The following is a 16,763-nucleotide window of genomic DNA, read 5'->3' on the forward strand; positions in this document are numbered from 1 at the left end:
AATGTGGGGAAGAATGCGCACGGTTAACAAGATTCAAATGAAAGTATATTACTTTGTAGTCTAGGAATGTGTCTTTAGCTGGCGTGTTTATCCCAATGGAGTATCCCTTGTATTAGTTATTCCCAAAAGCGGATAGTTATCCCTTAGTCTTTGTATCCCAAACATCATGAAGCCTGTGGTGCGATAAATTTTAACACGGACCTTCTAGAATTGCTACGCACTCTTACAGCCCAAACCCGACTAAAGCACTTGCATCTGGCGAGCCCGCCCCTCAGACACCTCACCTGGACCTGGTGTCAAGTTGACTCAATCTTCAGGTTCTTGGCCAAAAGGCAAATAACGAAAGCGTTATACTGAAGAGGTGACATAAGATGGAGGGTGAGAGAAGGAAAACCTATTTTTGTTTGCTTTTAACATTAACACTATCGTTTTTTTGTTTTTAAACCCTCCCACCCGCCCTCAACTGTCTGCTAACTCCCACTTTGCCTCACGACTCATCCTTCCTTTCCGACAACGTACCGAGAGAAAAAAAAAGAGTCCACAGTTGCTTGCTACGATACGTAAACATGCACCTAACAGAATCTAAAACAGAGATAAGCTAATTCACATAGAAGAAATATTTTGGGTATTAAGCGTAAGCGGGCACCAATGTATTCTACAGGGAGGTTGATGTTACGAATTCCCAAGATCTAAAAAGTACTTCAAGAACCATATTATCAATGTAAAGTAACTGGCGGAGAACGGAGGTGGTTTATCTTATGTATATACAGAAAGAACATGATATAAAGCAGGAGCTCTTCTACAAGCCAATTTTTTTTCAAACTTATAAAGAACGGTAAAAGCTTTTTTTTTTGTAACCCACAGCTATTTACAACTGTTTACAAAGTTTCATAAATACAGTTCAGAGGGGGCAAGTCCGCCTTGCTTCCGACAGACTTCGAATCCACGCAACCGGATTGTCCCTTTTGCCGATGAAACGACAAGTGCAGTACATCACACGTTTCAACGCAAACAAACAAAAAAGTTCTCCTTGCTCGGCCATCAGTCCTGGTAACAAGGACGCGACACGACATGGCACATCGAAGATACTGTACAATCACTTACTTTGAAACTAGAACTATCCTTTGTTGAATACACTGTCCTTTAGTTTATATTTCTCTCTGTCTCTGTCAGATGGTGATAAAGAGGCGAAGATTTCCTGCGCTGTTGGACATTGAGTCAAGTGTCAGTTATCGAGAGTTCCAGCTGATACAGTGGAATTTGTTGTCGAACATTCATCATTTATAAAAGACCTTGGCCTGTTTCTTCTGATTGTAGAATGCACTGGGGGAGTTTTTCCTCTCTGTCTTCCCCTTTAATTTCTCAATATTGAAACAATTCAACCAGGAAGGGAATTATACGGCCCCCTTCCCCAATCAAAAAAAAAAGTAGTCACTCGATGTTTGTCTTCTACTTGTAAGATCCAGGTGGTTCTCCGACAAGTTCTGCGTCGACTCGTGTTAAAACCGTTTCAAAAACGAGCTTCCTACCCGACTCAGGAGCCGCCAAAACGGGGGGGATGGGTGGGGGGGGGGGAACTCTCTCTGTGTCTCTCTCCCGCGAGAGCTATACTCGGGTGGTGGAATGTGCGTGGGGCAAATTCGTACTGTTCTGGCCCCCGGTGAAGGTGTTGAAGGTGTGCAAGGGCTGCATGCCAGCCAAGGTGTTGGGGATCATGGTGATGGTGTTGGGGGTCATGAGGGGGATGTCGTCGGGCGAACGCCTGAGGGTGAGCGTGTAGTCGGGCGGGCAGGTCAGCCTCAGCGTGTCGTGGGTCTGCATGGCCTCGCACTCGTGCTCGTGTTCCATCTGCTTCATCTGCAGCGACATGATCTCCTCGTTCTGCAGGTGGGCCAGGTCGTTGGCCGCGCCGCCGCCGCCGCCGCCCCCCCGCTGCGGGCTCTGCCGTCGGTGGGTCTCGTGGCGCCGCTTGTCCTTCTTGTAGTAGAGCGCGGCGAAGGCCAGGATGTTGAGGAAGAGCAGGGAGGCGCCCACCGCGATGGTGACACTCAGCTCGGTGGAGTAGTCCCGCTTGTCCTCGATCAGCACCGTGGTCTCCTCGGGGCTGGACTTGCGGCTGTCCTTGGCCTGCTTGGGGTCGTGGGAGGGGGTCAGCGGGGGCCGCTTGGTGGTGGACGACCACAGCTTGCCGGGGGCCCGCCGGGTGACGTAGGGGAACGGGGTGGAGTCCGTCTGCGGCACCTTGGTGGTGGTCGAGACGTACTGGAAGATCTCGTTCAGGTTGTGCAGGTGGGGCACCAGCTCCAGCCAAAAGGCGACTTTGGTGGCCCGGTAGTGTTCCCGCACCCTCGGCTTCAGGCCAATGTGAAGGTACAGCTGATCTTTCGGGTTATACTTCGACCAGGCCACCTCCTCAAACCGGTTGGGCTTGGTGTGAATGAACTTGGTATCTTGCGGGACGGGTTGATTGGGGTCGCTAAAATACAACATGGAGGGAAAGCAGAAAAGGATTACAATATGAAAACATAAGAAATAGGAGCAGGAGTAGGCCATTCGGCCCCTCGAGCCTGCTCCGCCATTCAATAAGATCATGGCTGATCATCGACCTCAACTCCACTTTCCTGCCCGATCCCCCTATCGCTTTGATTCCCCGAGACTCCAAACATTATTCGATCTCAGCCTTGAATGTATTCAGAGACTGAGCATCCACAGCCTTCTGGGGCAGAGAATTCCAAAGATTCACAACCCTCTGAGTGAAGAAATTCCTCCTCGTCTCTGCCTTAAATGACGGACCCCTTATCCTGAGACTGTGCCCCCTAGTTCTAGACTCTCCAGCCTGGGGAAACAACCTCTCAGCATCTACCCTGTCAACCCCCCTCAGAATCTTATATGTTTCAATGAGATCACCTCTCATTCTTCTAAACTCCAGAGAGTATAGGCCCATTCTACACAATCTTTCATCATAAGCCAGCCCTCTCATCCCAGGCTGATCATCGACCTCAACTCTGCTTTCCCATCCGATCTCCGTATCCTTTGATTCCGCTAGACTCCAAAAATCTATCTAGCTCAACCTTGAATATATTCAGAGACTCAGCACCTTCAGCAATTCCAAACAGTCTGCACCAACAAGTCGGCTACAGGATAATGGTCACTTTGGGGAAGGATTTTAACTGGGAGTGGGTTTCAGGCGGGTGGGGGCAGGGTGCATGGCAAGAGTCACAATATCACCCCCTCCCCTCTTCCCATTGGGATGAATTTGAGGCCTTGGCTATTTTAACTCCTGGGCCTCAATTACATCCTGCCCGCCTCAAAAAGGCGAAAAGAGAAGGTTGAGTGGCTGCAGATGTTTAGAGTCACGCTGGAAGGTAAGCGGCGGGGATTCCATATTGGACTGCCGTTTTACACCCCGCCCAAATTTACTGCTTGGACATCAAACCAATTATCTGCAGGTCATCTCCAGTCCCCTGGGTGGAAATCAATGGCATGAAAATCGAGCCAAGTTCTATTAAGGGCAGGCAATTCCATTCCACCACATTAAGAAAAAGCTGGCATCATTAATGGTGAGCAAGAAACTATCGGATTGTTGTAAAAACCCAGTCGGTTCACTAATGTCCTTTAGGGAAGGAAATCTGCCGCCCTTACCTGATCTGGCCTATATGTGACTCCAGACCCACAGCAATGTGGTTGACAATTAACTGCCTTCTGAAATGGCGGCTCACCACCACTTTCTCAAGGGCAACTAGGGATGGGCAATAAATGCCGGCCTTGCCAGTGACACCCACATCCTGTGAATGAAGGACTTCAGTTACGTGGATAGATTGGAGAAGCAGGGGTTGTTCTCCTTGGAGCAGAGAAGGTTGAGAGGAGATTTGATCAAGGTGTTCAAAATTATGAGGGGTCGAGACAGAGTAGATAGAGAGAAATTGCTTCCATTGGCAGAAGGGTCGAGAACCAGAGGACACAGATTTAAGGTGATTGGCCGAAGAACCAAAGGCGACAAGAAGAAAAACTTTTTTAGGCAGCGAGTGGTTAGGATCTGGAATGCACTGCCTGATAGAGAGGTGGAGGCAGAGTCAATTGTGGCTTTCAAAAAGGAATTGAATAAGTACCTGAAGGAAAAAATTAACAGGGCTATGTGGAAAGGGCAGGGGAATGGGACTACCTGAAGTGCTGTTGCAGATAGCTGGTACGGGCTCGACAGGCTGAATAACCTTCTTCTGTGCTGTAACCATTCTATGATTCCATTCTTTGATTCTAATATTCAGACCATGGAACAATATTATCTGGAACTGATCATGTCATAAATGTTATATTTATGGAAAGACAGCAAAAATCTACCTTGGGCAGGTATATTTATCCGCCCAGTGTTGTTCATGTCCTGAATTCTTAGCTAAATATGCAAACTTTGCGATGAGGGAGGAGGAGTGTGATATATTAGATGAGATAAACATAGTGAGAGAGGAAGTAATAAGGGGAATAGCAGCTTTGAAAGTGGATAAATCGCCAGGCCCGGATGAAGTGTACCCCAGGCTGTTAAGAGAAGCAAAGGAGGAAATAGCAGAGGCTCTGACCATCATTTTGCAAACCTCTCTTGTTACAGGTGTGGTGCCGGAGGACTGGAGGACTGCTAATATTGTATCTTTGTTTAAAAAGGGAGAAAGGGATAGACCAAGTAATTACAGGCCAGTCAGCCTAATCTCGGTGATGGGAAAATTATTGGAAAAAATCCTGAGGGACAGGAAAGTCATGGATTAATCAAGGACAGTCAGCATGGATTTGTTAAGGGAAGGTCATGTCTGACTAACTTGATTGAATTTTTCGAGGGGGTAACAAGGAGGGTCGATGAGGATAGTGCGTATGATGTAGTGTATATGGATTTTAGCAAAGCTTTTGATAAGGTGCCACATGGTAGACTGGTCACGAAAGTAAAAGCCATGGGATCCAGGGCAAAGTGGCAAGTTGGATCCAAAATTGGCTCAGAGGCAGGAAACAAAGGGTAATGGTTGATGGATGTTTTTTGTGACTGGAAGGCTGTATTCTGTGGGGTTCCACAGGGCTCAGTGCTGGGTCCCTTGCTTTTTGTGGTATATATCAATAACTTGTACGTGAATCTTGGGGGTATGATTATGAAGTATGCAGATGACACTAAAATAGTCTGTGTGGTTGATAATGAAGAAGAAAGCTGCGGACTGCAGGAAGTTATCAATGTACTGGTCAAGTGAGCAGAACAGTGGCAAATGGAATTCAATCTGGATAAGTGTGAGGTAATGCATTTGGGGAGGTCTAAATAGGCAAGGGAATACACATTAAATGATACGACACTAAAAAGTGTAGAGAAACAAAGGGACCTTGGAGTGCATGTCCACAGATCCCTGAAGGTAGCAGGCCAGATAGATAAGGTGGTCAAGAAGGCATATGGAATACTTGCCTTTTTAGCCGAGGCATGAAATACAAGAGCAAGGAGGTTATGCTTGAACTGCCGCTGGAGTACTGCATGCAGTTCTGGTCACCACATTACAGGAAAGATGTGTTTGCATTGGAAAGGCTGCAGAGGAGATTTACAAGAATGTTGCCTGGACTGGAGAACTTCGGCTATGATGAAAGATTGGAGATGCTGGGTCTGTTTTCTTTGGAACACAGGAGGCTGAGGGAAGATCAGAGGCAGGTGTATAAAATTATGAGAGGCCAGGATTGAGTGGATAGGAAGGACCTGTTTCCCTTGGCAGAGGGGTTAACAATCAGGGGGCATACGGTTAAAGTAATTGGGGGGATGTATAGAGGAGAAATGTTGGGAAATGTATTTACCCAGAGGGTGGTGGGGGTCTGGAACTCACTGCCTGAAAGGGTGGTAGAGGCAGAAACACTCACCATGTTTAAAAAATAGTTGGATGTGCACTTGAAGTGCCGTAACCTACAGGACTACAGACCAAGAGCTCAAAAGTGGGATTAGGCTGGATAGCTCTTAGTCGGCCGGCGCAGACACGGTGGGCCGAAATGGCCTCTTTCCGTGCTGCAAATGTCTATGATTCTATGATTCCCATATCCCTTTATCTATCTACCTCAGCCTTGAATATATTCAGAGACTGAGCAGCCACAGCCCTCTGGGGCAGAGAATTCCAAAGTTTCACAACCCTCTGACTGAAAAAGTTTCTCCTCACCTCTGCCTTAAATGGCCGACCCCTTATCCTGAGACTGTGCCCCCTAGTTCTAGACACTCCAGCCTGGGGAAATAACCTCTCAGCATCTACTCTGTCAATCCCAATCAGAATCTTGTATGTTTCAATGCGATCACCTCTCACTCATCTAAACTCCAGAGAGTGCAGGCCCATTCTACACAATCTCTCATCATAAGCCAACCCTCTTATCCCAGGCTGATCATCGACCTCAACTCCACTTTCCCGTCCGATCTCCATATCCTTTGATTCTGCTCGACTCCAAAAATCTATCTCGCTCAACCTTGAATATATTCAGAGACTCAGCACCTTCAGCAATTCCAAACAGCCTGCACCAACAAGTCGGCTACAGGATAATGGACACTTTGGAGAGGGACTTTAACTGGGAGTGGGTTTCGGGTGGGTGGGGGCGAGGTGCATGGCAAGAGTCACAATATCGCCCCCCTCCCCTCTTCCCATTGGGCGAGTGATTCTTGCACTTTTCAAACTCCTGGGCCTCAATTGCACAGAATCATAGAAATTTACAACACGGAAGGAGGCCATTTGGCCCATCGTGTCCGTGCCGGCCTACAACGAGCTATCCAGCTTAAACCCACTTTCCAGCTCTTGGTCCATACCTCTGTAGGTTACAGCACTTCAAGTGCATATCCAGGTACTTTTTAAAAGTGGCGAGGGTTTCTGTCTCTACCATCCTTTCAGTGAGTTCCAGACCCCCACCACCCTCTGGGTGAAAAAATATCCCCTCAAATCCCCTCTAAAGCTCCTACTAATTACTTTAAATCTATGCCCCCTTGGTTGTTGACCTCTCTGCTAAGGAAAATAGGTCCTTCCTATCCACTCTATCTAGGCTCCTCATAATCTTATACAACTCAATAAGCTCTCCCCTCAGCCTGCTCTGTTCCAGAGAAAACAAACCCAGCCTATCCAATCTTTCCTCTTCGCTAAAATTCTCCAGCCCAGCAAAAATCCATGTAAATCTTCTCTGTACCCTCTCGAGTACAATCACATCGTTCCTGTAATTTGGTGACCAGAACTGCACGCAGTACTCCAGCTGTGGTCCTGCCCGCCTCAAAAAGACTCAAAAAGAAGGTTGAGTGGCCGCGGCTGCTTAAGTCCTTGGACATCGAACCAATTACATGCAGATTGTCTCCAGTCCCCTGGATGGAAATCAGTGGCATGGAAATCGAGCCAAGTTCTATTTAGGGCGGGCAATTCCATTCCACCACTTTAAGAAAAAGCGGGTATCATTAATGGTGAACAAGAAACTACCGGATTGTCATTAAAAACCCAGCTGGCTCACAAATGTCCTTTAGGGAAGGAAACCTGCCGCCCTTACCCAGTCTGGCCCATATGTGACTCCAGAACCACAGCAATGTGGTTGACAATTCACTGCCCTCTGAAATGGTGGCTCACCACACTCTTGCACCCTTCTCAAGGGCAATTAGGAATGGGCAATAAATTCCGGCCTTGCCAGCGACGCCCAATCCTGTGGATGAATTTTGAAGATGAAAATCTATCCCACCGTCTTTCAGACATCCGGAGGTCCAAGGCTTATGCCAATACTCTGAGGGGGCCCTTCCACAATGAAAAACTCTAAAGCCCACTGTTTAAAAGAACAAGGGTGAACGGGTAATGCTTTAGCCTTTTGGAATATGAAGGTTGTGTCAGAATATTGAGTTTTTTGATGAGGTAACAGAGAGGGCTGATGAGGGTAATGCAGTTGCTATGGTGTACATGGACTTCCAAAAGTTGTTTGCTAAAATGCCAATTAATAGGCTTGCCAGCAAAGTTGAAGCCCATGGAATAAAAAGAACCGTGGCAGCCTGGATACGGAATTGGCTAAGTGACAGGAAACAGAGAGTTGTAGTGAACGGTTGTTTTTTGGACTGGAGAAAGGTATACGGTAGAGTTCCCCAGGAGTCAGTACTGGGGCCACTATATCTTGATATATATTAATGACTTGGACTTGGGTATGCAGAGCACAATTTCAAAATTTGTAGATGACACAAAACTGGGAAGTATAGTGAACAGTGAGGCAGGTACTGATAGACTTCAAGAGGATTTAGACAGGCTGGTGGGATGGACGGACACGTGGCAGATGACATTTAGCGCAGAAAAGTGCGAAGTGATACATATTGGTAAGAAGGATGAGGAGCAGCAATAGAAATTAAAGGGTGCAAACTTCAAGGAACTTCAAGGAACAGAGAGACCTGGGGCTATATGTGCACAAATTGTTGAAGGTGGCAGGGCAGGTTGAGAAACCGGTTAAAGAAGCATACGAGATCCTGGGCTTCATAAATAGAGGCATAGAGCGCAAAAGCAAGGAAGTTATGATGAGCCTTTATAAAACACTGTTTCGGCCTCAACAGGAGTATTGTGTCCAATTCTGGGCACCGCACTTTAGGAAGGATGTGAAGGCTTTCGAGAGAGTGCGGAAAAGATTTACAAAAATAGTTCAAGTGATCAGGGACTTCAATTACGTTGATAGACTGGAGAAGCTGGGGTTGTTCTCCTTCGAGCAGAGAAAGTTGAGAGGAGATTTGATCGAGGTGTTCAAAATCATGGGGGGTCTGGACAGAGTAGATAGAGAGAAACTTTTCCCATTGGCAGAAAGGTCGAGAACCAGAGGACTTAAGGTGATTGGCAGAAGAACCAAAGGCGACATTTATGAAAGGGAAATCGCAGCATGTATTCATGAAGGGGAAATCATGTTTAACTAATTTACTGGAATTCTTTGAGGATATAACGAGCATGGTGGATAGAGGTGTACCGATTGATGTGATGTATTTAGATTTTCAAAAGGCATTCAATAAGATGTCACACAAAAGGTTACTGCAGAAGATAAAGGTACGTGGAGTCAGAGGAAATGTATTAGCATGGATAGAGAATTGGCTGGCGAACAGAACGCAGAGAGTCGGGATAAATGGGTCCTTTTCAGGTTGGAGATCGGTGGTTAGTGGTGTGCCACAGGGATTGGTGCTGGGACCACAACTGTTTACAATATACATAGATGACCTGGAAGAGTGTAGTGTAACAAAATTTGCAGATGACACAAAGATTAGTGGGAAAGCGGGTTGTGTAGAGGACACAGAAAGGCTGCAAAGAGATTTAGATAGGTTAAGCGAATGGGCTAAGGTTTGGCAGATGGAATACAATGTTGGAAAGTGTGAGGTCATCCACCTTGGGAAAAAAAACATTAAAAAGGAATATTATTTGAATGGGGAGAAATTACAACATGCTGCGGTGCAGAGGGACCTGGGGGTCCTTGTGCATGAATCCCAAAAAGTTAGTTTGCAGGTGCAGCAGGTAATCAGGAAGGCGAATGGAATGTTGGCCTTCATTGCGAGAGGGATGGAGTACAAAAGCAGGGATGTCCTTCTGCAACAGTATAGGGTATTGGTGAGGCCGCACCTGGAGTACTGCATGCAGTTTTGGTCACCTTACTTAAGGAAGGATATACTAGCTTTGGAGGAGGTACAGAGACGATTCACGAGGCTGATTCCGGAGATGAGGGTTACCTTATGATGATCTATTGAGTAGACTGGGTCTTTACTCGTTGGAGTTCAGAAGGATGAGGGATGATCTTATAGAAACATTTAAAATAATGAAAGGGACAGACAAGATAGAGGCAGAGAGGTTGTTTCCACTGGTCGGGGAGACTAGAACTAGGGGGCAGCCTCAAAATAAAGGGGAGCCAATTTAAAACCGAGTTGAGAAGGAATTTCTTCTCTCAGAGGGTTGTGAATCTGTGGAATTCTCTGCCCAAGGAAGCAGTTGAGGCTAGCTCATTGAATGTATTCAAGTCACAGATAGATAGATTTTTAACCAATAAGTGAATTAAGGGTTACGGGGAGAAGGCGGGTAAGTGGAGCTGAGTCCACGGCCAGATCAGCCATGATCTTATTGAATGGCGGAGCAGGCTCGAGGGGCTAGATGGCCTACTCCTGCTCCTAATTCTTATGTTCTTATGTTCTTATGTGTTTGACAAATCTTCTGGAATTTTTGAGGATGTAACTAGTAGAATTGATAAGGGGGAACCAGTGGATGTGGTGTATTTTGACTTTTAAAAGTCTTTTGACAAGGTCCCACACAAGAGATTAGTGTGCAAAATTAAAGTACATGGTATTGGGGGTAATGTATTGACGTGGATAGAGAACTGGTTGGCAGACAGGAAGCAAAGAGTGGAAGTAAACGAGTCCTTTTCAGAATGGCAGGCAGTGACTAGTGGGGTACCGCAAGGTTCAATGCTGGGACCCCAGCTATTTACAATATAAATTAATGATTTAGACAAAGGAATTGAATGTAATATCTCCAAGTTTGCAGATGACACTAAGCTGGGGGCAGTGTGAGCTGTGAGGAGGATGCTAAGAGGCTGCAGGGAGACTGGTTAGGTGAGTGGGCAAGTGCATGGCAGATGCAGTATAATGTGGATAAGTGTGAGGTATTTATTAACTTTGGTGGAAAAACAGGAAGGCAGATTATTATCTGAATGGCGATAGATTAGTAAAATGGGAGGTGCAACGAGACCTGGGTATCATGGTACATCAGTCATTGAAAGTAGGCATGCAGGTACAGCAGGCAGTTAAGAAAGCAAATGGCATTTGGCCTTCATAGCGAGAGGATTTGAGTTTAGGAGCAGGGAGGTGTTGCTCCAGTTGTACAGGGCCTTGGTGAGGCCACACCTTGAATATTGTATACAGTTTTCGTCTCCTAATCTGAGAAAGGACATTCTTGCTATTGAGGGAGTGCAGCGAAGGTTCACCAGACTGATTCCCGGGCTGACATATGAAAAAAGATTGGATCAACTAGGCTTATATTCCCTGGAATTTAGAAGAATGAGAGGGGATCTCATAGAAACATATAAAATTCTGACGGGATTGGACAGGTTAGATGCAAGAAGAATGTTCCCGATGTTGGGGACGTCCAGAACCAGGGGACACAGTCTAAGAGTAAGGGGTAAGCCATTTAGGACCGAGATGGGGAGAAACATTTTCACCCAGAGAATTGTGAACCTGTGGAATGCTCTACCACAGAAAGTTGTTGGGACCAGTTCATTGGATATATTCAAAAGGGAGTTAGATGTGGCCCTTATGGCTAAAGGGATCAGCGGGTATGGAGAGAAAGCAGGAATGGGGTACTGAAGTTGCAATGATCAGCCTTGATCATATTGAATGGTGGTGCAGGCTCAAAGGGCCGAATGGCCTACTCCTGCACCTATTTTCTATGTTTCTATGACATGAAGGAAAACCTTTTTAGGCAGCGAGTGGTTAGGATCTGGAATGCGCTGTTTGAGAGAGTGGTGGAAGCAGACTCAATCGTGACTTTGAAAAGGGAACTGAATAAGTACCTGAAAGGAAAAAAATTTGCAGGGCTACGGGGAAAGGATGAGGGAGTGGGACTAGCTGAAGTGCTCTTGCAGGGAGCCGGCACGGGCTCGAGGTGCCGAATGGCCTCCTTCTGTGCTGTAACCGTTCGATGATTCTATTCTATGATTCTAATGATCAGACCATGGAACAATATTATCTGGAATTGATCATGTCATAAATGTTATATTTATGGAAAGACGGCAAAAATCTACCTTGGGCAGGTATATTTATCTGCCCAGTGTTGTCAAATTCTTAGTCAAATACCTCTGTGTGCCTTTTGAATTCTGTCGTTGTACGGGAGCATTCAACAATAATCCTTAAACTTGGTTTACAAAAGAATGGGAATCTCACACTCTGTGTGGGTCGTAAGCAGTTATTTCATGTGGAATAAAAGTCTCTACTCTTAAACCTTGTGACTCTTCCATGCATTAGTTTCATGGCTATGGACAAGAGCTGGTGATAGCGAAAGAACATAAGAACATAAGAACATAAGAATTAGGAACAGGAGTAGGCCATCTAGCCCCTCGAGCCTGCTCCGCCATTCAACAAGATCATGGCTGATCTGGCCGTGGACTCAGCTCCACTTACCCGCCCGCTCCCCGTAACCCTCAATTCCCTTATTGGTTAAAAATCTATCTATCTGTGATTTGAATACATTCAATGAGCTAGCCTCAACTGCTTCCTTGGGCAGAGAATTCCACAAATTTACAACCCTCTGGGAGAAGAAATTCCTTCTCAACTCGGTTTTAAATTGGCTCCCCCGTATTTTGAGGTTGTGCCCCCTAGTTCTAGTCGCCCCAACCAGTGGAAACAACCTCTCTGCCTCTATCTTGTCTATCCCTTTCATTATTTTAAATGTTTCTATAAGATCAATCCTCATCCTTCTGAACTCCAACGAGTAAAGACCCAGCCTACTCAATAGATCATCATAAGGTAACCCCCTCATCTCCGGAATTAGCCTAGTGAATCGTCTCTGTACCCCCTCCAAAGCTAGTATATCCTTCCTTAAGTAAGGTGACCAAAACTGCACGCAGTACTCCAGGTGCGGCCTCACCAATACCCTATACTGTTGCAGCAGGACCTCCCTGCTTTTGTACTCCATCCTTCTCGCAATGAAGGCCAACATTCCATTCGCCTTCCTGATTACCTGCTGCACCTGCAAACTAACTTTTTCGGATTCATGCACAAGGACCCCCAGGTCCCTCTGCACCACAGCATGTTGTAATTTCTCCCCAGTCAAATAATATTAACTTTTACTGTTTTGTTTCCCAAGGTGGATGACCTCACACTTTCCGACAATGTATTCCATCTGCCAAACCTTAGCCCATTCGCTTAACCTATCTAAATCTCTTTGCAGCCTCTCTGTGCCCTCTACACAACCTGCTTTCCCACTAATCTTTTACATGCATTTATATAGCATCCTCTACAACCTCAGGATTTCGCAAAGCACTTGACAGACAAACAATTTCATTTTTTGAAGTGCCGTCACTGTAGTGTTCGAAACACACCAGCCAAGTTTGCTCAGCAAGCTCCCACAGACAGCAATGGGATAATGATCAGATAATCTGTTTTAGTGATGTTGGTTAAGCTATAAACTTTTGGCTAGGACAGTGGTGAGATCTTCCTTGCTCTTCTTCAGTGATCTGTGGTCTTTTACAACTTGAGAGGGCAGACGGGGCCTCGGTTTAACATCTCATCCGAAAGATGACACCTCCAGCAGTGCATCACTCCCTCAGTACTGAACTGGTCGTTTCAGTCTAGATTTATGTGCTCAAGCCTCTGGAATGGGACTTGAACCCACAATCTTTGTACTCTGAGGAGAGAGTGCCACCAATCAAACACGGCTGGCACGACATGCCCTCATGAATCATATCATCCTTGTGCAGTACTTTTAGCGCTAAAGAGGACTGTACCATTTGAAACAACAACTTACACCCGACAATGCCTTTAATGTAAAAACAAATGCATTACATAAGAAATAGGAGCAGGGGTAGGCCACTTGGCCCCTTGGGCCTGCTCCGTCATTCAATAAGATCATGGTTGGTCTGACCTTGGCCTCAACTCCACTTCCCTGCCCGCTCCCCATAACCCTTGACTCCCTTATCGCTCAAAAATCTGTCAAGATCCACCTTAAATACATTCAATGACCCAGCCTCCACTGCACCTGCGACGGGGAGTGTGGCTCTCATATTGGACTGTTCAGCCACCTAAGGACTCATTTTTAGAGTGGAAACAAGTCTCCCTCGATTCTAAGGGACTGCCTATGATGATGACGACTGCTCTCTGGGGCACAGAATTTCAAAGATTCACAACCCTCTGAGAGAAGAAATTGCCCCCTCATCACCATTTTAAATGGGCGCCCCCTTATTCTGAAACCATGCCCCCTCGTTCTCGAATCTAGAATAGTTCATTTGAAGCCTCTTTGCCAAGTCCACTCACCCTGTTTTTGCAAAGTTGGTCCAGTAGGTCATGACCACAGCGCTGAGCATCACGTCGTTCTTGGAGAAGTTGCAGGGGAAGAGCTCGGTGGGTCCGATCATGGGGACGCCAAAGACGTAGGGGACCTCGTCACCGTGCGCGGCGTCGGACCAGCCCGGCTTCATGTCGCTCTGGCAGTGGTGGTAGAAGGCGTAGAAGTAGGTCGGCGAGCCGTACTGCGCGTGCAGGTCCGCCGTGGCCACGGCTGGCGCCACCCACTGGTGGTCGGTGAACAGCGCCACCAGGGTCTTGCGGCGGGTCTCCGGGTTCTCCTTGTCGGCCCAGTCGGTGTACATGAACTTGATGGTCTCCCGCAGCGTGTCCTTGCCCTCCGGGTAGCCGTAGAGATTGTCCACGAAGTTGGAGACGGCGAAGTCGAAGTCGCTGGCCGAGATGCCGTCCTCGTTGTCCACCATGTTCTCCACGAACTTCAGCCCCTCCCCCTGGTTGACGCCCAGCATGATGTCGTAGTTGAGGAACTCGCCCTGCTCCATCAGGATCTGGGGGTCGTCGGGGATGACGTCACCGTCGATGACCGGCCCGAAGGCGATGTGGTAGCGGGCGGGCATGATGTCCTGCTCGATCAGCTCCTTGTAGGTCTTAACCCGCAGGCACTCCACCAGGTCGATGGTGTCAAGCATGCTGCAGCCCACCTTCTCGGCCAGCAACCGGGTGTACTTGGCAGGTTGGTAGTTGACCGCCCAGCTGGACAAGGCTGTTCCGCTCTGGATTATTGCTTTCTGGAACAGACCTGTTGGTTCGATAAGAAGAAAAAAGTTAATAGCAACGTAAAACGTAAAGCAAGCGCTCTACTCGGAACTCCTTTATGGCAAACAAGCCCAAGGTGGGCAGAGGAAATGTTTCAAGGACACCATCAAAGCCTCCCTGATAAAATGCAACATCCCCACCGACACCTGGGAGCCCCTGGCCAAAGACCGCCCTAAGTGGAGGAAGAGCATCCTGGAGGGCGCTGTGCACCTCGAGTCTCGTCGCCGAGAGCATGCAGAAAACAAGCGCAGGCAGCGGAAAGAGCATGTGGCAAGCCAGTCCCACCCACCCTTTCCTTCAACCACTGGCTGTCCCACCTGTGACAGAGACTGTGACTCTCGTACTGGACTGTTCAGTCACCTAAGAACTCATTTTTAGAGTGGAAGCAAGTCTTCCTCGATTCCGAGGGACTGCCTATGATGATGAAAACCTCGGAAAAGGAGTATATATAGGAGCAGTGATACATTTTGGTAGGAAGCACGCGGAGAGGCAATAGAAATTAAAGGGTACAAACCTAAAGGGGTCGCATGAACAGAGATACCTGGGGGTATATGCACAAATCATTGCAAGTTGAGAAACGGTTAAAAAAGCATAAGGGATCCTGGATTTCATAAATAGAGGCATAGAGTACAAAAGCAAGGAAGTTGTGATGGACCTTTATAAAATACTGGTTCGGCTTCAACTGGAGAATTGTGTCCAATTCTGGGCACCGTACTTTAGGAAGGATGTGAAGGCCTGAGAGACGGTGTGGAAAGGATTTATAAGAATGGTTCCAAGGATGAGGGACTTCAGCTACGTGGATAGATTGAGGAAGCTGGACTTGTTCTCGTCAGAGCAGACACGGTTAAGGGGAGATTTGATAGACGTGTTCAAAATCATGAAGAGTCTAGACAGAGTAGAGAGAGAGAAACTGTTCCCATTGGCGGAAGGTCGAGAACCAGAGGACACAGATTTAAGGTGATTGGCAGAAGAACCAAAGGCGACACGAGGAAAAACTTTTTTTTACGCAGATTCAATTGTGGCTTTCAAAAGGGAGTTGGATAAGTACGTGAAGGAAACAAAATATCAGGGCTACGGGGAAAGGGCGGGGAGTGGGACTAGCTGAAGTGCTCTTGCAGAGAGCTGGCATGGGTTCAATGGGCCGAATGGCCTCCTTCTGTGCTGTAACCTCTCCATGATTCTATACTGATAGGGTTAGATGAATTTGGGTGAGATGAGACTCGTGTGGAGCATAAACACCAACAGTTGGGCCAAATGGCCTGTTTCTGTACCATAAATTTAATTGCTGTCCCCCACATTTAAAAGAGGCAGCGGCTTTTATCGGCCAAAATATCGTTAACCATTAATCATTTGCATCAACGACAATTTCAAAGTTGCTGGTTACAGCGCCTTAAGTGCTCTGTTTATTCCGGGCCGAACCTTTAATTGCTTTCACACTAATGAAAGGTTAACTCTATTTCTCTCTCCACAGATGCTGCCTGACCTGTTGAACAATGTTCCCTATAAGCTGCGTGGTCGGGTAGCTGTTTACTGGTCCCGCACGGCTCGAGTTTTCAATGTCGGGTTTTGCGCATGCCCGAAACAGTGAATGGGGCATTCAGCCCCTCACAAATAAATTAGGGGGAGCATTGCTGCTGCGTACTTTCAGCAAACACTGTCGTTGTTGCTTCATCACTTCAGGTGCACTGAAGGCAAGAACAAACATCTCGTTAATCTTCAATTACCTAGAGTGTACTTAAACCCTTCTAATCCCCTCTAAGCGAGGTTTACAGTTCATACCAAGCTGTACCATTGCTGTTTGCGGGAGTTTGCTGTGCGCAAATTGGCTGCCGCGTTTCCCACATTACAACAGTGACTACACTCCAAAAGTACTTCATTGGCTGAAAAGCGCTTTGAGGCGTCTGGTGGTTGTGAAAGATGCTATATAAATACAAGTCTTTCTTTCTTCTTTCAAACACTGACTGTAGTCTTACAAATC

General features: G+C 46.9%; 1 protein-coding gene across 2 annotated transcripts in view; it reads right to left on the reverse strand.

Annotated features, from left to right (window-relative positions):
* Nucleotides 1–1,605: 1,605 nt before the first annotated feature.
* nlgn4xa (neuroligin 4 X-linked a) overlaps nt 1,606–16,763 on the reverse strand; it is a 434,038-nt gene continuing 418,880 nt past the window's right edge. For both annotated transcript variants that reach the window (XM_070891647.1, XM_070891648.1), the window contains 2 exons: nt 13,979–14,768; nt 1,606–2,476 (listed from right to left, as the gene is read on the reverse strand). In XM_070891647.1, coding sequence (XP_070747748.1) covers nt 1,606–2,476; nt 13,979–14,768 — 1,661 coding nt within the window. The remainder of the gene's footprint in view (nt 2,477–13,978; nt 14,769–16,763) is intronic.

The sequence above is a fragment of the Pristiophorus japonicus genome, chromosome 10 (assembly GCF_044704955.1).
Source record: "Pristiophorus japonicus isolate sPriJap1 chromosome 10, sPriJap1.hap1, whole genome shotgun sequence".
Classification (NCBI taxonomy): domain Eukaryota; kingdom Metazoa; phylum Chordata; class Chondrichthyes; family Pristiophoridae; genus Pristiophorus; species Pristiophorus japonicus.